The 22808-nt window shown below is 40.6% G+C and overlaps 2 protein-coding genes and 2 non-coding genes across 6 annotated transcripts in view; 2 read left to right on the top strand and 2 right to left on the bottom strand.

Moving 5' to 3' along the window:
• LOC103235948 (cystatin-B-like) overlaps window positions 1-13239 on the bottom strand; it is a 33529-nt gene extending 20290 nt beyond the window's left edge. Inside the window, exons 1-3 of one of the 2 annotated variants that reach the window (XR_497979.3) lie at window positions 12382-13239; window positions 3196-3261; window positions 2458-3093 (exon numbers count right to left, since the gene is read on the bottom strand). The gene's annotated coding sequence lies outside the window, so the exon portion shown is untranslated. Of the gene's footprint in view, window positions 1-2457; window positions 3094-3195; window positions 3262-12381 lie in introns of those variants that run through there. The other variant, XM_073017476.1, reaches the window with a different exon arrangement.
• The window catches only part of ABCG2 (ATP binding cassette subfamily G member 2 (JR blood group)), a 144046-nt gene that overhangs the window by 27331 nt on the left and 93907 nt on the right, over window positions 1-22808 (top strand). Inside the window, exon 1 of one of the 2 annotated variants that reach the window (XM_073017474.1) lies at window positions 14900-14928. The exons of the other annotated variant lie outside the window; for it this stretch is intronic. Coding sequence (XP_072873575.1) covers window positions 14915-14928 — 14 coding nt within the window. The 5' untranslated portion in view covers window positions 14900-14914. Of the gene's footprint in view, window positions 1-14899; window positions 14929-22808 lie in introns of those variants that run through there. 2 annotated transcript variants of the gene reach the window in all.
• On the top strand, window positions 294-419 carry LOC119624071 (U6atac minor spliceosomal RNA). The gene has a single exon (XR_005240160.1). It is a non-coding gene; the product is annotated as a U6atac minor spliceosomal RNA (small nuclear RNA).
• Window positions 5345-5453, bottom strand: LOC119623971 (U6 spliceosomal RNA). The gene has a single exon (XR_005240073.2). It is a non-coding gene; the product is annotated as a U6 spliceosomal RNA (small nuclear RNA).

Raw genomic sequence — 22808 nt, 5'->3', positions numbered from 1 at the left:
ATTTCTATGTTTGTACAAAAAAACCTGTCTATAAGATTATTGGTTTCATTGTTTCAAGAATAAATATTAAGGGCTCAAAGGAAGACGAGACCACTGTGGGCTACAGTGGTAGTGAAGCAAGGCTTCATGGAGAAGGTGGGCCTAGATCTAGGTATGAAAATTAATACATTGGATTTAAAAATATGACAACAGGGAATAGCACGAGTAGCAAGAGTGTGAACAAAAGATGGAAGTGAGAAAATAAGAGGCATGATTGTGAGATGCCTAAGTGTCTTAGAAAAGAAGAGTGGGGAGTACTGTATGAAAGGAGAGAAGGTTAACACTTCTCTTGACAAGGGTGGAAGAGACCCTCGGGCCTGACAACAAGCTTACAGTTAAGGCATTGCCACCCACTTCATGGCATCCAACTATCATTTTTATTATTTTGTTGTAATGAAAAATGAAATAAATTTTTTTTACAAAAAAATTAAAAAAAAAAAAAGAAGAGTGGAGAAAGGCTTGTAGCATCACGATGTGGTGGCCATGCTTCCAAGGGTCAGGAGTTTGGACTTGATTCATTTATTTATTTATTTATTTTATTTTTTATTTTTATTTTTATTTTTTTTTTGAGGCGGAGTCTCGCTCTGTCGCCCAGGCTGGAGTGCAGTGGCCGGATCTCAGCTCACTGCAAGCTCCACCTCCCGGGTTCACGCCATTCTCCTGCCTCAAGACTCCCGAGTAGCTGGGACTACAGGCGCCCGCCACCTCGCCCGGCTAGATTTTTGTATTTTTTAGTAGAGACGGGGTTTCTTCACCGGGTTAGCCAGGATGGTCTTGATCTCCTGACCTCGTGATCCACCCGTCTCGGCCTCCCAAAGTGCTGGGATTACAGGCTTGAGCCACCGCGCCCGGCCGATTCGTTTATTTTTTTAAAGACAGGGGCTTGCTCTTTTGCCCAGGCTGGTGCTGAACTCCTGGCTTCAAGCAAAGCTCTCACCTTGGCCTCCCAAAATGCTGGGATTACAGGTCACCGCACCTGGCCAGGACTTGATTCTTTCAGTTGGGAGAAGAACTAGCAGATTTTCAACAGGCAACAATATGAAGAAAGAGTTTTATAGTTCCGGAATAAAGATTATACTGGAGACAGGGTACAGGACAGTTTAGGTTGGATTAGAGAATAAAGTATTGTTGGCAGAGACTAGCTTGGAAGACAGCCCAGATATAAAATGATAAAGGGTGGCTGGGTGCGGTGGCTCACTCCTATAATTCCAGCACTTTGGGAGGCTGAGGTGGGTGGATCATGAGGTCAAGAGATCGACACCATCCTGGCCAACATGGAGAAGCCCCATCTCTACTTTAAATACAAAAATTGGTCAGGCATGGTGGTGTGCACCTGTAGTCCCAGCTACTCGGGAGGCTGAGGCAGGAGAATGGCGTGAATCCAGGAGGCAGAGGTTGCAGTGAGCCAAGATCGTGCCACTGCACTCCAGCCTGGGCAACAGAGTGAGACTCTGTCTCAAAAAAAATAAATAAAAAAAAGATAAAATGATAAAGGGCTAAGATAAAGTAAGGTTAGAGGTTATGGAGAGAGACAAATTCCTCAAACATTGTAAAGGAAGAACTGATGGGACATACAAAGGGTAAGAGTAACTTCATGAAAGTGGAACAGAATGGTAAGTTTTCAGAATAAAGTGTGCATCTATGGGTCATTTATATTATAGTTTTTATTTTTAATGCCAAGTTAGTTGGAGTCTCTGTGTATATGGAAAGGTAGTGTGAAAAGAAAATTTTAGATCCCTACTTTTTCAGAGAAAACAACTTTCAAAACATAATTCAAAACATAATTGGAACACATATCTTAGGGGTTTAATGCTTATGCATTTTAAGATTAAGATTGTCCTGAGACTTGGAAGAGGAATCTGCTGGTGTGTTTGGAAGACTTTTCAATAATTTTGTAGGGAAAAGCCCAAGTACTAACATCTTTAGTTATTTCACCACACTGTCAAGTTCTCTGCCAGTGGAATTTGAAGGAAATAAAACTACAGGAATTCATTAGAGATTTCCTAGTGTGCCCCTGTTGGTAGACGTGCTTCAGGAAAAGGTGAACAACTCCTGGCCAAAGAGGAAGCAGCTTTCAGAAAACAAAGCCAAGAATAAGAATTGGCAGTACTCTCAAGACACTGAGCAACATTGTTCAAGACACTCTGGTCTTCCTGTTTTGGGGGATTTGCAAATGTATTTTGCACTTAACTGGCAAATATTTTGGCAGCATAGGACTTTAGGTTCAAGTATATTTTTATGCAGCACCCACCTACTCTAATAATGAAATTCAAATATTCCCATCCTAATCCCCACTGTCTCCAAAACAATACAATTAATCCTTCTCTGATGGAGAGAATGACAAATTCCCTTCTGCCAAAAGCAACCACTCTTCTTATTCCTTTAAAACACTGTCAACTATCTCTCTTTATTTTAAGGCAACAGAACAAACAAAATAAAATGAAGCTTTCTTGCATTACCAAGTAAGGCTAACTGATCTAGGATCTAAAATACACTGAAGATGTGCAAAACTTGTGCATACACTTGGAACTATTGGCGACTGTGAGTGAGTATTTTATGCCTATGCTCTTGGTTATATTGAATATCTATAGCAAAGTTATTCTCCATGTCCAAATGGCACACTAAACATATATCATCAAAATTATATGTTCTGCAGCAGACAACTGCCTGGCTTGAATTCCTTTTGTTTGTTTGTTTGAGATGGAGTCTTGCTCTGTCGCCAGGATGGAGTGCAGTGGCATGATCTCAGCTCACTGCAACCTGCGCCTCCCAGGTTCAGGCGACTATCCTGCCTCAGCCTCCCGAGTAGCTGGGACTACAGGCGCCTGTCACCATGCCCGGCTAATTTTTTGTATTTTTAGTAGAGACGGGGTTTCACCATGTTGGCCGGGATATTCTCGATCTCTTGACCCTGTGATCCACCCGCCTCGGACTCCCAAAGTGCTGGGATTACAGGCGCGAGCCACGAAGCCCGTTCAGCTTGGAATTCTTTACAGCTGAGGTGTGTAGGTCTTTGCAAAGCAAACAAAATCATTTTCTACTTGAAGAAAAGAACTAGAGAAACAGAAGAGGAAAGAGAAAATTTGCAAAGTGATTAAAAAGGAATAATTGTATTTAGAGAGTTACCTTTTCTTTTCAAGTTTGGAACTGACATACCTTTGGTCCAGCTGTGACTTTAAGTTTTTCTGGTACAAAAGTAGAGAGTAAGTATCTCAGGGTAATCTGTTAAAAAAAAAAAAAATCTTGTGTCACTGGAATAATTTTACTCCGATAACATCAGAAAAATTTAGTTGCCCCTTTGCCTTCTCATGTTTAAGGAAAGTCTTAAACATGAGTTTGAGTTTGTTTGTTTTTTTTTTTTGAAACAGAGTTTTGCTCTTGTCACCCAGGCTGGAGTGCAATGGTGTGATCTTGGCTCACTGCACCCTCTGCCTCCTGGGTTCAAGCGATTCTCCTGCCTCAGCTTCCCAAGCAGCTGGGATTACAGGTGCCTGCCACCACACGCAACTAATTTTTGTATTTTTAGTAGAGACAGGGTTTCGTCATTTTGGCCAGGCTAGTCTCGAACTCCTGGCCTGAGGTGACCCACCTGCCTTGGCCTCCTAAAGTGCTGGGATTACAGGAATGAGCCACCGCACCTGGCCTAAGATTTTTAGGCATACCTCTCAAGTTATATTTAAGCTCCAATATTCGAACTTCTAATTAAACCCCTTTGAATAAACAGTTCTCCATTTTGTTAACTGTGGAAACCAGCCATGACTGTCAGGTTGTTGGGGCCCTGGATCATCGAATTCAGCTACTAGAATCCACTTGTCATTAACAGTTTACAAAACCAAAAAGAACAGGGGAGTATTCCTTTCTCTGGTCTCTCCCTTGGTTCTTTCATCTTTTCGCCTCCTCCTCAATTCCATCCCCCCGCTCTCTTCTCACCTCTCCAGTTCCTGAGTAATTTGCAATACAATCTTTTGAATTACCCTCAATGTTTTATTGGTTTTAAGTTGGAACCCCATTAAACTGGCATTTTGCTGAACACTAGTTTCATTAAATTAAAGAGTAATTTGTGACTTAATAGCAGGCTAAATAAAACATTTTTAATTAATTAATTTACATCTATTTAAATGGAAACCTACCCTATTAGTGCAAAGAATTTGGGTGGAAGGGAAAGAGAAAAGGTAAAGTACAGAGTTCTATGCTAGTAAACTATTGAAACAAATATTTCTAAAAATATAATCTCTCGAATTTATTTTATTATTTATTTACTATTTTTAGAGACAGGGTCCCTCTCTGTTGGCCTGGCTGGAGTGCAGTGGTGTGATCAAGGCTCACTGTAACCTCCAACTCCTGGGCTCCAGTGATCCTCCTGCCTCAGCCTCCTGAGTAGCTAGGATTACAGGTGTGTACTACTGAGACAACCAAGTATAAAGGGGTCCCCGGAGAACCTCTGACCAGCCTGTACACTGGGAGAATGGGGTGGAAGTTTGAGCCCTTTGCAGTGGGGAGGAGCCTGGACTCTCTCCTGTTCTAGGGTGGTAACCTGTGATTCAATCTGTGAGGCCAGAGACCAGCTAGTAGGACTCTCACTTTGTTTTCAGTCCCTGTTTCCCCTTTTTCCTTTTCACTCAATAAATTCCGTTTTTCTCACCCTTCAAAATGTCTGCAAGCCTAATCTTTACTGGTTGTGTGACAAGAACCCTAAGAAGAAAGTCCTACAACACTACCATGCCCAGCTAATTTTTATATATATATATAAAAAATTGTAGAGATGGGGTGCTCCTATGTTGCACTGGTAGGTCTTGAGCTCCTGGCCTCAAGCACTTCCCCTGCCTCAGCCTCCCAAGGTGATGGGATTACAGATGTAAGTCATCACATAAAGCCTAGACTCTCAAATTTCTTGGTGGAAAGTTGACGAGGGACATTATGAGATTTTATCCAGTAGTAGCAGATTAGATGGCAGCCCATGGAATACTGCCATTGATAAAACCCTTTGAGGTAAGCAAAATGATACTTCACCGATATTCATTCTGTGATCTTGGCTTCTAAGACCTCTCTTTAGATTTTGCTGAATTTTAAAATTGCCTGAGGTAGCTTTTAAAAATCCCAAAGCCCAGGCCACACTCATACCAATTAAATCAGAATTTCTTCTGATTTATACTGGGGACTCCAGTATGCAGATAGTTTGAGGACCAGTACTTCTTAATACTTAATGTACATATGAATGACTTGTGGATCTTGACGAACTTGCAGGTTTTGAGTGTAGGCCTATACTGAGGCGCAAGATTCTGCATGTTTTAAAAATGTGTTTTTATTAAATATGGAACACTTCACAAATTTGTGTATTGTCTTTGTGTAGAGGGAGCATGCTAATCTTCTCTGAATTGTTCCAATTTTAGTGTATGTGCTCTCAAAGCAAGCACAGACACTGGATTTCTAACCAGCTCCCAGGTGAAGCCCACAATGGTCCTCCCTGGTCCTTGAGTAGCTAGGGAGTTAGGAAGTATTCCCTCTATTTCTGTCTCCTAAAAGACATTATAAAGAACCTGTGGCCTGGCGTGGTAGCTCACACCTGTAATCCCAGCACTTTGGGAGGCTGAGGTGGGTGGATCATGAGGTCAGGAGATCGAGACCATCCTGGTTAACACGGTGAAACCCCGTCTCTACTAAAAATACAAAAAATTAGCCGGGCGTGGTGGCGGGTGCCTGTAGTCCCAGCTACTTGGGAGGCTGAGGCAGGAGAATGGCATGAACCTGGGAGGTGGAGCTTGCAGTGAGCCGAGATCATGCCACTGCACTCCAGCCTGGGTGACAGAGCGAGACTCTGTCTTTAAAAAAAAAAAAGAACTTGTACAGCTGCTTCTTTAAATGTTTGATATAATTTGCCAGTGACTCTCTCTGGGGCTAGGGACTTTCTGTTTTGGAAGTTTATTAATTATTGATTCAATTTTTAAAATAATCCTGGATCTTTACAGATTGTCTAATTTGTGTGTGTGAATTTTGGCAGATTGCGTCTTTCAAGGAATTGGTCCATTTCATCTAGGTTATCAAATTTGTGAGAACAGTTTTGTTACTATCCTTTTAATCTCTATAGGGTCTTTAAGTGATGGCCACTCTTTTTTTAAAAAACCTTTTACTGACACGGCCAACTAGGCAATGTCTTCTCTTTTATTTCTGATATTAGTAATTATATCCTCTCTCTTTTTTTTTTGTAGTTAGTGTAACTGTAGACTTGCAAATTTTATTGATCTTTTCAAATAACTGGCTTTTGTTTTTTTGTTAATTTTCTCTATTAATTTTCAGTTTCATTGGTTTTTTTTGATTTTTATTATTTCTTTTCTTCTGCTTAATTTGTTCTTAATTTGTTCTTCTATTTCCAGTTTTCCAAGGTGGTAACATAGACTATTGATTTTGGATTTGTTGTTTTTTTCTAATATATGTTTCCAATGATGTAAATTTCCCTTTTATTGCAATTGCTGCATCCTGCAAATTTTGTTAATTATATTTTCATTTTTATTTAGTTCAAAATTTCTACATATATAATTGAGTATATTGTTACTATTATTATTTTAACCAGTTATCTGTTAGATCAATTAAGAATAAGAAAAATAGGCCGGGCGCGGTGGCTCACACCTGTAATCCCAGCACTTTGGGAGGTTGAGGTGGGTGGATCACGAGGTCAGGAGATCGAGACCATCCTGGCTAACATGGTGAAACCCTGTCTCTACTAAAAATACAAAAAATCAGCTGGGTGTGGTGACAGGTGCCTGTAGTCCTAGCTGCTTGGGAGGCTGAGGCAGAAGAATGGCATGAACCCAGGAGGCGGAGCTTGCAGTGAGCCAATATTGCGCCACTGCACACTAATGTTCCTCCTTTCTTTATGTAGCTTTCATTTTCTGACCTTTATTGATTTTCTGACATTTATCAATTTTCTTCTCTTTGAAGAACATCTTTTGGCCAGACATGGTGGCCAATGCCTGTAATCCCAGCGCTTTAGGAGGTTGAGGTGGGAGGATCACTTGAGGCCAAGAGTTCTAAACCAGGCTGGCCAATATAGTGAGACCATGTCTCCAGGTTTTTGTTTGTTTGTTTGAGACAAGGTCTCACTCTGTTGCCCAGGCTGAAGTGCATAGGCATGATCAGGGCTCACTGCAGACTTGACCTCCCAGGCTCAAGTCATCCTCCCACCTCAGCCCCGCAAGTAGCCAGGACTACCAGTGTGTGCGTCACCACACCTGGCTAGTTTTTTTATTTTTAGTAGAGATGGGGTTTTGCCATGTTGCCCAGGCTGGTTTTGAATTCCTGAGTTCAAGTGATCTGCGCACTTCAGCCTCCCAAATTGCTGGGATTACAGGCATGAGCCACCATGCTGGGCCTTCTATTTAAAAAATAAAATAACGTAAAATAACTTTTAAAAAACACTTCTGCAAGACAGGTGTATTGACAACAAATTCCCTTGATGTTTATTTGTCTGAGAAAGTCTATTTCTTCTTTAAATCAGAAGGAAAATTTCACAGTATACAGAATTCTAAGTTGGTGTTATTTTTCTACCAACATGTTAAATATACTGCATTCTCTTCCTGCTTGCATGGTTTCTAATTAAGTCAGATATAATTCTTATCTTTGTTTCTCTATAGTTAAGAATAGTTTTCTCCTCTGGCTTCATTGAAGATTTTCTCTTTATCTTTGATATTCTGTAGTTTGAATATGATATACCTATGTGTAATTTACTTGGGATTTATTCTTCCTGGTATCCTTTGAGTTCCCTGAATCTGTAGTTTGGTATCTAACATTAATTTGGGAGAAACTCTCAGTTCATAATCGTTTCAAATACTGTTTTTGGCTAGGCACAGTGGCTCACGCCTATAATTCCAGTACTTTGGGAGGCCGAGGTGGGTTTATCACCTGAGGTCAGGAGTTTGAGACCAGCCTGGCCAACATGGTAAAACTCCGTCTTTACTAAAAATACAAAAATTAGTTGGGCGTGGTGGCAGGAGCCTGTTATCCCAGCTACTAGGGAGGCTGAGGCAGGAGAATCACTTGAATCCAGGAGGCAGAGGTTGCAGTGAGCTAAGATTACACCACTGCACTCCAGCCTGGGCAACAGAGTGAGATTCTGTCTCAAAAATAAAACACACACACACACACACACACACACACACACACAGAGTTTTTGTTCCTTTCTCTCTTTCTGTAAGTTACATATTTTTAATCGTCCCGCAGTTCTTGAATATTTTGCTCCCTCTTTTTTGGGTCTTTTTTCTCTTTGCTTTTCAGTTTCTACTGAACATCCTCGAGCTCAGAGAATCTTTCCTCAGCTGTGTTTAGTCACCTCTAAAGATTGTGAATAGCAATCTTCATAGTATTTTTAATCTCTAGCATTTTTTTGACTCTTTCTCAGAATTTCCATCTATCTTATTACATGCCATCTACTTTATCCATTGGAGCTTTCATTTATTTATTTTTTATTTTTTCTTTTTCTTTTTTAGAGGCATAGTCTCACTTTGTCACCCAGGCTGGAATGCAGTGACATGATCATAGCTCACTGCAGCCTCAAACTCCTGGGCTCAAGTGATCCTCCTGCCTCAGCTTTCTGAGCACCTGGGACTATAGACATGCACCACTGTGTCTGGGTATTTTTTGTACTTTTTGTAGTGATTGGAGCTTGCTGTGTTCTGCAGGGTAGTCTCGAACTAGCTTCAACAGATTTTCCTGCCTGGGCTTCCCAAAGTGCTGGGGTTATAGGTGTGAGCCATCATGCCCAGCCTATTTATTTATTTTTATTTTTATTTTTGGAGATGGAGTCTCGCTCTGTCACCTAGGCTGAAGTGCAGTGGCACAATCTCAGCTTACTGCATCCTCTGCCTCCTAGGTTCAAGCTATTCTCCTATCTCAGCCTCCCGAGTAGCTGGGATTATAGGCATGTGCCACCATGCCCAGCTAATTTTTTGTATTTTTAGTAGATGGGGTTTCACCACGTTGGCCAGGTTGGTCTTGAACTGTAAACCTCAGGTTATCCACCCACCTTGGCCTCCCAAAGTGCTGGGATTACAGGCATGAGCCACCATGCCCAGCTAGAAACAAATGATTTTTTTTTTTTTTTTTGAGACAGTCTTACTGTGTCACTCAGGCTGGAGTGCAGTGGTGTGATCTTGGCTCACTGCACCTGTGCCTCCCATGTTCAAGCAATTCTCATGCCTCATCCTGCCAAGTAGCTGGGATTATAGGCACACGCCACCATGCCAGGCTAATTTTTGTATTCTTAGTAGAGACGGTTTCACTATGTTGGTGAGGCTGGTCTTAAACTCCTGGCCTCTTATTTATTTTTTGAGACAGGGTCTCACTGTATCACCCAGACTGGAGTGTGGTAATGTAATGATAGCTCACTAACCTCAAACCCCAGGCCCCAACTGATCCACCTGCCTCAGTCTCCCAAGTAACTAGGACTAGAGCCACATGCCAGCCCACCCAGCCCATTTAAACATTTTTTTTAGTTTTTAATTTAATTTAATTTAATTTTGAGATAGGGTCTCACTTTGTTGCTCAGGCTGGAGTGCAGTCACGTGATCACTGCTCACTGCAGCCTTGACTTCTCCAGGCTCAGGGGATCCTCCTACCTTAGCCTCCTGAGTAGCTAGCACTACAGGTATATGCCACCATGCCCAGCTAATTTATGTATTTTTTGTAGAAACAGGGTTTTGCCATGTTGCCCAGGCTGGTCTTGAACTCCTGCACTCAAGCAGTCCTTCCACCTCAGCCTCCCAATATGGTGGGATTATAGGTGTGAGCTACTATGCCTGGCGCCATTAGAGCTTTTATCATATTAATCATAGTTGTTTTTAATTCCCACTCTGATAATTCTACCCTTCCTAAAATATCTGTGTCTGGTTCTAGCGCTCTGTCTGTTCAAACTCTTTTTTGCCTTTTAGTATGCCTTGTATTTTTTTGTTGTTGTTGAAAGCCAGACATGATGTACTGAGTAAAAAGAACTCTAGTAGCTAGGCCTTTCCTGATGTGGTGGAGGGGGGTGTGGGGGGTAATATTCTACAGTCCTATGATTAGGTCTTGGTTTTTAAGTAAGCCTGTGCCCCTAGGCTGTGAACTTCATAGTGCCTCTCAGGCTCCCCAACCTTCCACCTTAAATAGGACAGGATGGCTGGAGGGGTTTGGGGTTGGGTATTTCCTTTCACCGAGGTCATTTAAGTGCTCATAAAACCTCAATAGGTTAGCCTCTGATAAGATAGTTTCTCTTAAAGGCAGGTCTTGTTAAGAAGAACAGAATGTTCTGGTGTATTTAAAAATGGTTGATTTTCCCCTGCGCAGTCTGATGCTAAAGGGGATTTTTTTTTTTTTTAATCTTCAGTGTAAGAGTATCATAACGTTCCAGGAGGTAAAACGTGGGCCCAGAAATGATCTTTTCAGTATGCTAGTGCTGATGAGATTCATAGTTGCTGATTCATAATAATTTATGAATCACAAGAAATTGAAGTATGAATCAGAATGGTAATTAATTGATTTTCTTATGGGCATTCCTATGACTGAGATACTCAAGTTTCTTCCACAAGCAAACTTAACCAGATTTTTAAAAAAAGCAGATGCACTTGAGAGCTTTTGCATCAAAGAATGGAAAATCCTTGTGTGAAGCTGTCTCCATTCATAACAGAAAAACTTCCTTATGCCTGGAAATTTTATATTGCCCTGATTCAGTGTTACAAGTGTAGTTAACTATTCTCAGATTCTGGTAGTTGTGATTAAAAATAATTAAGACACCACTTATGGGATGATTATTCTGTACTAGGAACAATGAACAATGCTAAGCACTTAATCCTCACAAAATCTTTGTAGGTAAAGATGACTACATTTTGGTAGATTAGGAAGGTTACATGACTGACTTAGTCAAACTCACTCTCCAAGTTAGTAAAACACAGAGGCAAGTTCCAATGCAGAGCTCTCTAGTCTGTTACAGTAGTCAGTCAGTCAGACATGTGCAGGGCAGGAGAGTCCCCCACCCCCAACCCAGGAATGTCAGGCCACCATCAGGTGATGGTCAGGCAGTTGTTACACCGACTCTGCAAAATAGTAATTGGTGGCAGCTGGCGCCAGGGAAAGGCAGTCTCCCAATAGATAGAAACACCTGAAACTAGTGATCAGCAGCTTCCTGATAAAGATCTCAGGAGCTGGGCGAATGGGCTCAATCAAGCATAGGCACTAAGCGGCAAAATGCTAGTTTAACTGGTATATGGCCTCCTGAGAACATTTGACTGGTAAAAGAAAAACACCTCAGTTGAGCATGCATACAACTTCAGTAAACACACTGTACATGGGGCCCCACCCAAGTGCTGACAGGCCGCTGTGCATGCAGACAGCCCACCCCAAGGGAAGAATCAGGGGAGAAGGGACGTTAAGACCCCAGAAGTATGCCAGGGTGTAAAACCACAAGTCAAAGGTCAAACTGTGCATGGAATTTCTCAAGTTGCTCACCTGACCCTCTTCTAAGTGTACTTTATTTCCTTTCATTACTGCCCTAAAGCTTTTTGATAAACTTTTGCTCCTGCTCTAAAAGTTGTCTTGCTCTCTCACTCTGCCTTACGCTCCTCTGTCGAATTCTTTCTTCTGAGGATGCAAGAACTGAGGTTGCTGCAGACCTGTATGGACTGGCCACTACTAACATATTTTGGTTACGTTCTGCTGCTAACAAGCCAACCACACATTATATGAACCCTATCTGTTTTCTGGATAGCCCAGAACAAACCCTTCTAAGTTAACACGTTCTTTATTCTGATATATTACAGTAAAATTAGTTACAAATGATTCAGTTTTAGCTTTGGCCAGTTAATAAATGTGACTGTGATCAGTTTTCCATGAAATTTTATAATCTAGAATATTTTATTTTTTATTTTTAGAGACAGGGTCTCACTCTGTTTCCCATGCTGGAGTGCAGTGGTGCCATGATAGCTCACTGCAGCCTTGAACTCCTGGTCTCAAGTGATCCTCCCACCTTAGCCTCCCAAGGCACTGGGATTACAGGTGTGAGTCACCATGCCTGGCGGTAGAATATTTTAAATGTGTAAAAGAAGTATAGAGAGTATTGTAATTGTAATAAATACTCATTCTACCCATATGATGACTTCTAAGCATTGGCATAAGTCTATTCTCCACAAAGAGATTCCTTTAAAACATAGACAAGTTGGGTCATTTTTCTTCTCAAAATTCTCTGATGGCTTCCCACATCTAAATTAAAGCTCAAAGTCCCAATGAGCCACCAGGCCTTACACCATCTGGCACCCCATTAACTCCCACCCTGTCTCCTACCATTTTCCCTCCCATTACTGGTACTCCAGCTACATTTACCTTGCTATGTTTTCAAGATGCCAAGTGCTTTCCTATGTCAGCCTTCGTGCCTTCAGCTTTCTCTGTCTGAATCACTCCTATCTCAGGATCAAGTTTAGCTGTAAGACAATGGGAGAAAAAAATAGACATTTATATCTTTCATGTTCAAGAAATATAGAAGCAGTCACTCCAAAGACAGTATAGCAATTTCATGGTTTCAAGCATCCACACTCCTTCTGTCTTGTTGCTTTGCCATATGTGACTTCCATTCTCAAAGTCATTTCACAGTCCAAGGTAGCTACAGGAACTCCAGTCCCTGGGCTTGAATTGCAGCCAACAGGAAACAGGAAAAGGCAAAGAGCACTCTGTTTCTATGAAATGTCAAGTGAAAAAGGAAATGGAACATCTGATTTTTTGAAAATGTTTTTTAAAAATTCAAACCTTTGGCCGGGCATGGTGGCTTATGCCTGTAATCCCAGCACGTTGAGAGGCCGAGGCGGGCAGATCATGTGAGGTCAGGAGTTTGAGGCCAGTCTAGCCAACATGGTGAAACCTCATCTCTATTAAAAATACAAAAATTAGCCAGGTGTGGTGGCACACACCTGTAGTCCCAGCTACTTGGGAGGCTGAGGCATGAGAATCGCTTGAATCCAGGAGGTGGAGGTTGCAGTGAGCCAAGATCAAGCACTCCAGCCTGGGCGACAGAGCCAGATGATGTCTCAAAATAAATAAATAAATACATTAATTAATTAATTAATTCACACCTTTGCTATATGAAGTAAAATCCCATCTACCTTCATGGCAGCCTTAGAGGATATTAAGGTATTCTTTTCAATTAAATTTCTTTCTAATCAGCTTACTAGTAAAAATGCAGTTGAGCTTGATCTCACTGTATTGCCTATGATCCAGGATAATTCAGATATTTTTTGTTTTAGCAACAAAAACCTTTTAAAAATTAATTGCATAATCACAATACATAATAATAATATATTTATTGATTCAAGTACTTTATGTGCTAAAATTATAACATTTGCTTATCAGGAAATTATACAGCGAAAACAGTATTTTTAGCACAAAAACCTTGTGAGAAAGGTTTACTGATATCAGCTGTAGTAAGCCCCTGAAATTTATTTCTGCATTTGTTTTGATTGTACAATATTGAGAAAAAATCTCACTCAAGGACTAGCAGTCAGAAATGATTTTAGGTTTTTGTGTTGTGTTGTTTTGTTCATCTTATAATTTTACAGTTCTGATTAAACAGACATGGCAAGAGAAGATTTATTCTGAGAAACAAATAAAAATGGCACAAATTAACATATATGTTCCCAATATGTTAAACTTCAGTATATAGTATGTGAGAAGGCATGGTAAATATGTTTTTATACAAATTCTTAAATGTTTTAAATAAATAATTATATATTTTTAATACATTTTGAAGGGGCACATTGTCACTTATTGGTTTTTAAAAAAAATAGCTTTGGCTGGGCACAGTGGGATCATGCCTGTAATCCCAGCACTTTGGGAGGCCGAGGTGGGTGGATCACCTGAGGTCAGGAGTTTGAGACCAGCCTGGGCAACACGGCAAAACCCTGTCTTTACTAAAAACACAAAAAATTAGCTGGGCATGGTGGGGGGTGCTTGTAATCCCAGCTACTTGGGAGGCTGAGACAGGAGAATAGCTTCAACCCAGGAGGCAGAGGTTACAGTGAGCCAAGATCGTGCCACTGCACTCCAGCCTGGGCAACAGAGCAAGACTCTGTCAAAAAAAAAAAGGGCAGACATGGTGGCTCATGCCTGTAATCCCAGGACTTTGGGAGACCGAGGCAGGTGGATCACCTGAGGTCAGGAGTTTGAGACCAGCCTAGCCAACCTGGTAAACCCCGTCTCCACTAAAAATACAAAAATTAGCTGGGTGTGGTGGTGGGCACCTGTAATCCCAGCTACTCGGGAGGCTGAGGCAGGATAATCACTTGAACCTGGGAGGCGGAGGTTGCAGTTAACGGAGATTGCACTGCTGCACTCCAGCCTAGGCCTAGGTGACAGAGTAAGACGCTGTCTCAAAAAAAAAAAAAAAAAAAAAAAAAAAAAAAAAAAAAAAAAAAAAGAAAGGAGGAAAGAAAAACCAAATAGCTTCACTGAAATTAGGCCTCAAAATTTTCACCTCTTGTAAGTATACAATCTGGTGAATTTAAATAAATATATAGAATAGTATAGTCATTACCAATCCAATTTAAGGACATTTCTATCACCCCAAAAAGATTCCTCAAGTCCATTTGTAGTCATTTTTCTTTCGCATCCAAACCCCAGACAACTTTCTTTCTTTTTTTTTTCTTTTTTTTTTTGAGACAGTTTTGCTCTGTTGCCCAGGCTGGAGTGCAGTGGCGCGATCTCGGCTCATTGCAACCTCTGCCTCCCGAGTTCAAGTGATTCTCATGCCTCAGCCTCCTCAGCTTCCTAAGTAGCTGAGACTACAAGCATGCGCCACCACGCCCAGCTAATTTTTTGTATTTTTAATAGGGACGGGATTTTGCCATGTTGCCCAGACTGGTCTCCAATGCCTGAGCTCAGGTAATCTGCCTACCTCGGCTTGCCGAAGCTGCAGACAACTTTCTAGCTATAAAGATTTGCCTTTCTGCATGTTTCATTAAATGGAATCCTATAATTGCTTCGTACTTTTCTTTTATTATACTTAGCATTTGTTGAGGTTTATCCATCTTGTAGCATGAATTAGTACTTCATTAATTTTGATTGCTGAACGATTTTTTATTGTATGAATATACCACATTTTGTTTATTTACAGTTGATGGGTATATTCAGATTTCCAATTTTTAGCTGTTATGGATAATGCTACTGTAAAACATTCGCTTCCAGCCCTTTCTGTAAACATAGGCTGTCATTTCTCTTGGACAGATTCTGAGAAATGAGTTTGCTGATTCATATGTTAAACATAGGTTTCGCTTTTAAAGAAACTGCCAAACTGTTTTCCAAAGTGATTTTATCATTTTTAAATTCCTACCAGCAATGTATGAGGATTCCAATTTCTCCACCTCATCTCGCCAGCAGTTGTTATTGTAGGTCTTTTTGATTATAGCTATTTTAGTGGGTGTGAAGTGGGATCTCATTATGGTTTGAATTTGCATTTACCTAATGGCTAATGATGCCAAGCATCTTTTCATGTACTTTTTGGCCATTCATATATCTTAGGTGAAATGTCTTTGTAAATTTTTGCCCTTTTTTTTTTTTTTTTTTTTTTTGAGACGGAGTTTTGCTCTGTCGCCCAGGCTGGAGTGCAGTGGTGTGATCTCGGCTCACTGCAACCTCCGCCTCCCGGGTTCACGCCATTCTCCTGCCTCAGCCTCCCGAGTAGCTGGGACTACAGGCGCCAGACTCCACTCCTGGCTAATTTTGTTTTTGTATTTTTAGTGGAGACTGGCTTTCACCGTGTTAACCAGAATGGTCTCAATCTGCTGACCTCGTGATTCGTCCGCCTCGGCCTCCCAAAGTGCTGGGACTACAGGCGTGAGCCACCACGCCCGGCCAATTTTTGCCTTTTTTTAAACTGAGTTATTTGTTTTGGTATTGAGTTGTAATGGTTCTTTATATAATCTGGATAAAAATTGTTCCTCTAGCCTGTACGTTTAGAAAAGGGCACATGCAATATTTACATTTTAAATTTAGTTTGCAGATGGAACTAAACATGTATACATGCTGTATATATTTTTACTTGTGGGAAAAAAGTCTCTACTATGGATATAAGTTATCTGATATTTGATTTGTAAATATTTTCTCTCAGTCTGTGGCTTGTTTTTTCATTTTCTTAATGGTTAAAATATATTTTAGAAACGATATTTCCACGAAAGTCTTGGAGTCCCTAAATCCTCTACTTAGCAACCTAGGCTTATCAGAACACAGTTTGAAATCTACTGCAAGTGTTTCAGCAGCCTTTAAATTCAGCAAGCTGAGTAACTCATCTTCAAGGGAATCGTGCACTGGTGGAATTGGAAGGGCCTTTGCAATTAACCAGATGCCGCCTAATTTTGGAAATAGACTCCTGGATATTTGAATGACTTAACTGCAATTCCTATACGCCAGGTTTTATAGAGCATTTCTGAAGGCCCACGGCTTGGATGTGAGGTCAAACAGAGACTAGTGACTGATGAGTTCAGCTAGGACAGGGATATAAAGTGAGAAAATCAGTATTTCCTGTTGGCACTAGAGATTTGCTGGCTGAAGATAAAGGAGAGTAGGCATCAAAAAGAAGGAAGGAAGAACTCTGAAAAGGAAGGAAGAACTCTGAACTCTATAAAAAACAGGCTTTAATAACAGAAATCTACCTCAAAGACTGTTTTAAAAAGAAAAAAGAAACCCAACAAACAAGAACTCTTGCAGTTAAGGGAATTGTGTTCAGTATATAAGGGATGACTTTGCATATTTGCCTCAAATCACCCCATGCCTTCTTTGCATTTATGACTCATGTACATTTATTTTTGTATAGCCCTTTAAACTAACCTCATTCATTCATACCCCTTTAAACTAACTTCATTCATTCATTCATTAACAATGTACTGTTCTTCTTAATGATAAAAATCCTAAATAGGAATAGAAGGAAACTTCTTCAGCATGATAAAGACCATATATGAAAAACCCACAGCTAACTTTATATCAATGGTACCATCAAACTGAAAGTTTTTCCCTTAATATTATTAACAAGTGCCTGATTTTCACTTACATTCAACATGGTATTAACAATTGTAGCCAGAGAAATTAGGCAACAAAAATAAAGGCATTTAAATTGGAAAGGAGCAAGTACAATTATCTCTGTTCACAGATGTTGTAGTCTTCTTTGTTGAAAACCTTAAAGATTCCACACATGAAAATTAGAGCCAATAAACAAGTTCAGCAAAATGGAGCCATGCAAAATCAACACAGAAAAATCTGTTGCATTTTATTTTATTTCTTATTTGTGTATTTATTTATATATATTTTTAGATACAGGGTCTCTGTTGTCCAGGCTAGAGTACAGTAGCATGATCATAACTCACTGCAGCCTTGAACTCCTTGGCTCAGGTGATTCTTCTGCCTCAGCCTCCCAAGTAGCGGGGAATACAGGCATGTGCCACCACACCCAGCTCATTTTAAAATTCTTTGTAGAGACGGTGTCTTACTATGTTGCCCAGACTGGTCTCAAGCTCCTGATCCTCCCTCCTTGACCTAGGCGTGAGTCATTGCACCTGGCCTGGTTGCATTTTATACTCTAGCAATGAATAATCAATCCAAAAAGGAAACTAAGAGAACAACTGAAGTCATAATATCATCAAAAAGAGTAAAATACTTATAAATACATTTAACCAAGGAGCTACAAGATTTGTGTACTGCAAACTTCAAAACATTGCAGAAAGAGATTGAAGAAAATATAAACGAATATGAAGACATCCTGTGTTCATGAATTGAAAGATATATTGTGTTTTCGTTGTTGTTTAGACAGGGTCTTGCTTCTGTCACCCAGGCTGGAGTCCAGTGGTACAATCTTGGCTCATTGCAGCCTCTGCTTCCCAGGTTCAGGTGATTCTCCTACCTCAGCCTCCTGAATAGCTGGGATTACAGGCATGCACCACCAAAAACAGCTCATTTTTATATATTTTGTAGAGACTGGTTTTGCCATGTTGCCCAGGCTGGTCTTGAACTCCTGAGCTCAAGTAATCTGCCTACCTCAGCCTCTCAAAGTGCTGGGATTACAGGCAGGAGCCACTGCACAGCCTGGAAGATCTAAAATTGTTAGAATGACGATACTACCCAACAGAGTCTACAGATTCGATGCAATCCTATCTAGCTCCTAAGGCTAGTTTTTGTAGAAATAAAAAAACCCATTCTAAAATTCAAGTGAATTGTAAGGGACTCTGAATAGCCAAAATAATCTTGAAAAAGAAGAACAAAATTGGAAGTCTCACATTTCCTGATTTTAAATCTTATTACAAAGTTATGGCTGGGTGTGGTGGCTCATGCTTCTAATCTCAGCACTTTGGGAGGCCAAAGTAGAAGGATCAGGAGTTTGTGACTGGTCTTGGCAACATAGTGAGATCGTATCTCTATTAAATTTAAAAAAAAAAACAAAGTTAATTGTAATTAAAATAGTGTCGTATGGGCATAAGGACAGATGTTTAGACCAATACAATAGAATAAAGAGCCCAGAAATAAACCTTTGCATATGTGGGCAACTGATTTTCAACTAAGGTGCCAAGACTAATTCAGTCGGGAAAGGTTAGATGTTTCAACATATGAGGCTGGGAAAACCGGATAGCCACATATGAAATAAAAAAGTTGGACCCTTACCTTATATAGTATTATATACAAAAATCATCAAAAACCTAAATCTAAGACTTAAACTTATGAAACTCTTACAAGAAAACATAAGATAAAATGACATTGGATGTGGCAATACTTTTTAGGCTATGACACTGTTGCTTATTTTACAGGATGCTTTCCCTCCCCAACCCATGACCACACATGCCAATAGCAATCCCAGATATTATTATGACTAAAAATGCCGCTGGACATTTCCAAACATCCTGCCTGTAGTTGAAACCGCTATAAGATGCAAAAGATATTTTTGTGTGTTGTTAATAGCAAATTTTCAGAGATTGGTAAGAAACTGCCCCATTTTGGTAGGGTGTCTTCTCTATCCATTCTTCTTAGTACAAATTGTTAAATTAGCTCATCCCTTTAACATAATTTTTAATGTTTGTGGGTACATTGTAGGTATATATATTTATGGGGTACATGAGATATTTTGACACAGGCATACAATATGTAATCATCACATCAGGATAAATGAGATATCCATCGCCTCAAGGATTTATCCTTTTTTTTTTTGAGAGGGAGTCTTGCTCTGTTGCCCAGGCTGGAGTGTAGTGGCTTGATCTTGGCTCACTGCAACCTCCGCCTTCTGGGTTCAAGCAATTCTCCTGCCTCAGCCTCCAGAGTAGCTGGGATTAGAGGCGCCTGCCACCACACCTGGCTAATTTTTGTATTTTTAGTAGAGATGGGGTTTCACCATGTTGGCCAGGCTGGTCTTGAACTCCTGACCTCAAGAGATCCACCTGCCTCGGCCTCCCAAAGTTCTGGGATTACAGGAGTGAGCCACTGTGCGTGGTCAACATTTATCCTTTGTGTCACAGACAACCCAATTATACTTTTTTAGTTAGTTTAAAATGTATAATAAATTACTATTTGATAGCACCCAGTTGTGCTATCAAATACTAGATCTTACTCATTCCATCTAACTATATTTTTGTACCCATTAACCAGCCCCACTTCTCCCCTGCCACAGTACCTTCCCAGTCTCTGGTAACCATCTTTTTTTTTTTTTTTTTGGAGACGGAGTCTCGCTCTGTCGCCCAGGCTGGAGTGCAGTGGCCAGATCTCAGCTCACTGCAAGCTCCGCCTCCTGGGTTCACACATTCTCCTGCCTCAGCCTCCCAAGTAGCTGAGACTACAGACGCCCGCCACCTCGCCCGGCTAGTTTTTTGTATTTTTTAGTAGAGATGGGGTTTCACCGTGTTAGCCAGGATGGTCCCGATCTCCTGACCTCGTGATCCACCCATCTCGGCCTCCCAAAGTGCTGGGATTACAGGCTTGAGCCACTGCGCCCGGCCCACCTTTTTTTTTTTTTTGAGACAGTGTCTCGCTCTATCTCCCAGGCTGGAGTTCAGTGGCACAGTCTCAGTTCACTGCAACCTCTGCCTCCTGGGTTCAAGCAATTCTCCCTGCCTCAGCATCCCGAGGAGCTGGGATTACAGGCACCCACCACCATGCCCGGCTAAATTTTTGTACTTTTAGTAGAGACAGGATTTCACCATGTTAGCCAGGCTTGTCTCAAACTCCTGACCTCAAGTGATCTGCCTGCCTCAGCTTCCCAAAGTGCTGGGATTACAGGCGCAAGCCACTGATCGTGCTTATAACCACCATTTTGAAAAATATAATAGAGATGGAGTCTCACTATGTTGCCCAGGCTGGTCTCAAACAGACTCAAGAGATTCTCCCACATCAGCCTCCCAAAGTGTTGGGGTTACAGGCATAACCCACTGCGCCTGGCCCCTAACCACCATTCTACTCTATCTCCATGAGTTCATTTGTTTTGATTTTTTAGCTCATGCAAACAAGTGAAAACATGAGAAGTTTGTCTTTCTGTGCCTGGCTTATTTCACTTGACATAATGACCTTCAATTCCGTTTATTTTGTCACAGATGCCAGGACCTACTTTTTTTTGTGGCTGAATAATATTCCGTTGTGTATAAGTACCACATTTTCTTTATCCATTCATCTGCTGATGGACACTTAGGCTGTTTCTAAATCTTAGTTATTCTGAATAGTGCTGTAATATAAACATGGGAGTGCAGATATCTCTTTGTCATACTGATTTCCTGTTTTGGGGGATACATACCAAGCAGTGGGATTCCTGGATCATATGTAAAGTTCTGTTTTTAGTTTTTTGAGAAACCTCCAAACTATTATCCGTAGTAGTTGGACTAATATATATTCCCACCAACAGTGCACAAGGGTTCCCTTTTCTCCCTCCACGTTCTTGACAGCATTTGTTATTGCCTGTCTTTTGGATGAAAACTGTTTTAACTGGGATGAGATGATATCTCATGATAGTTTTGATTTGCATTTCTTCGATCAATGATAATGAGTACCTTTTCCTGTACCTGTTTGCCATTCGTATATCTTCTTATGAGAAATGTCTGTTCAGATATTTTGGCCATTTTAAAATTGGATTATTAGTTTTTTTATTTTTTTTTATTTTTATTTTTATTTTTTTGAGACGGAGTCTTGCTGTGTCACCCAGGCTGGAGTGCAGTGGCCAGATCTCGGCTCACTGTAAGCTCCGCCTTCCGGGTTTACGCCATTCTCCTGCCTCAGCCTCCGAGTAGCTGGGACTACAGGCGCCTGCCACCTCGCCCGGCTAGTTTTTTGTATATTTTAGTAGAGACGGGGTTTCACCATGTTAGCCAGGATGGTCTCGATCTCCTGACCTCGTGATCCACCCGCTTCGGCCTCCCAAAGTGCTGGGATTACAGGCTTGAGCCACCGCGCCCGGCCAAACACTAGCTGGGAGGGGGCACCCGGATTTGAACAGTTTTTTTAATAGACTTTTTTCAGTTCCTTATACATTCTGGTTATTAATCCCTTGTCAGATGGGTAGTTTACAGATATTTTCTCCCATTAATATGGTTCTGTGGTTTGTCTCCTCACTTTGTTGATTGTTTTCTTAGCTGTGCAGACGTTTTTAACTTGATGTGATCCCATTTATCCATTTTTGCTTTAGTCGTCTGTGCTCATGGGGTATTACTCAAAAAAACTGGACAACAGTTCAATATCCTGGAGATCTTCCTCAATGTGTTCTTTTAGTAGATTCATAGTTTGAGTTTTGTTTTGTTTTGACAGAGTTTCACTCTTGTCAGTGGCATGACTGACTGGAGTGCAGTGGCATGATCTCAGCTCACCGCAACCTCTGCCTCCTGAGTTCAAGAAATTCTCCCTCAGCCTCGTGAGTAGCTGGGATTACAGGTGCCCACAACCATGCCCAGCTAATTTTTTGTATTTTTAGCAGAGATAGGGTTTCATCATGTTGGCCAGGCTGGTATCTAACTCCCAACTTCAGGTGATCCACCCGTCTTGGCCTCCCAAAGTGCAGGGATTACAGGCGTTGCCTGGCCATGAGATCTTAATATTTAAGTTTTTAATCCATTTTGATTTGATATTTGTTTATGGTAAGAAATAGGGGTCTAGATTCATTCTTCTGAATATAGATACCCTGTTTTCCTAGCATCATTTATTGAAGAGATATTCTTTTCCCAGTGTATGTTCTTGGGACCTTTGTCAAAAATGAGTTCACTGTAGATGTATGGAATTGTTTCTGGGTTCTCTATTCTGTTCCACTGGTCTATGTGTCTGTTTTTATGCCAGTACCTTGCCATTTTGGTTATTATAGCTCTGTACTATAATTTCATGTCAGGTAATGTGATTTTTCTGGTTTTGTTCTTTTTGCTTAGGATGGCTTTGCCTATTGTGGGTCTTTTGAGGTTCCATATAAATTTTAGAATTTGTTTTTCTGTTCTTATGAAGAATGCCATTGGTATTTTGATGAGGATTGCATTGAATCTGTAGATTTCTTTGGGTAATGAGACATTTTAACAACAATGATTCTTCCAATCTATGAGCATGGAATGTCTTTTCATTTTTGGTGTCCTCTTCAATGTCTTTCATTGCTATTTTATCACTTTCATTGTAAAGATATTTTACTCCTTAGATTAGTTTCGAGGTACTTTATTTTATTTGTAGCTATTGTAAATGGGATTACTTTCTTGATTTTTTAGATTGTTTGCTACTGACATATAGAAATGCTACTGATTTTTTCTATGTTGATTTTGTATCCTGAAACTTTAGGA

The sequence above is a fragment of the Chlorocebus sabaeus genome, chromosome 7, assembly GCF_047675955.1.
Source record: "Chlorocebus sabaeus isolate Y175 chromosome 7, mChlSab1.0.hap1, whole genome shotgun sequence".
In the NCBI taxonomy this organism is placed as follows: domain Eukaryota; kingdom Metazoa; phylum Chordata; class Mammalia; order Primates; family Cercopithecidae; genus Chlorocebus; species Chlorocebus sabaeus.
This window is presented reverse-complemented; position numbering and strand designations above follow the sequence as displayed.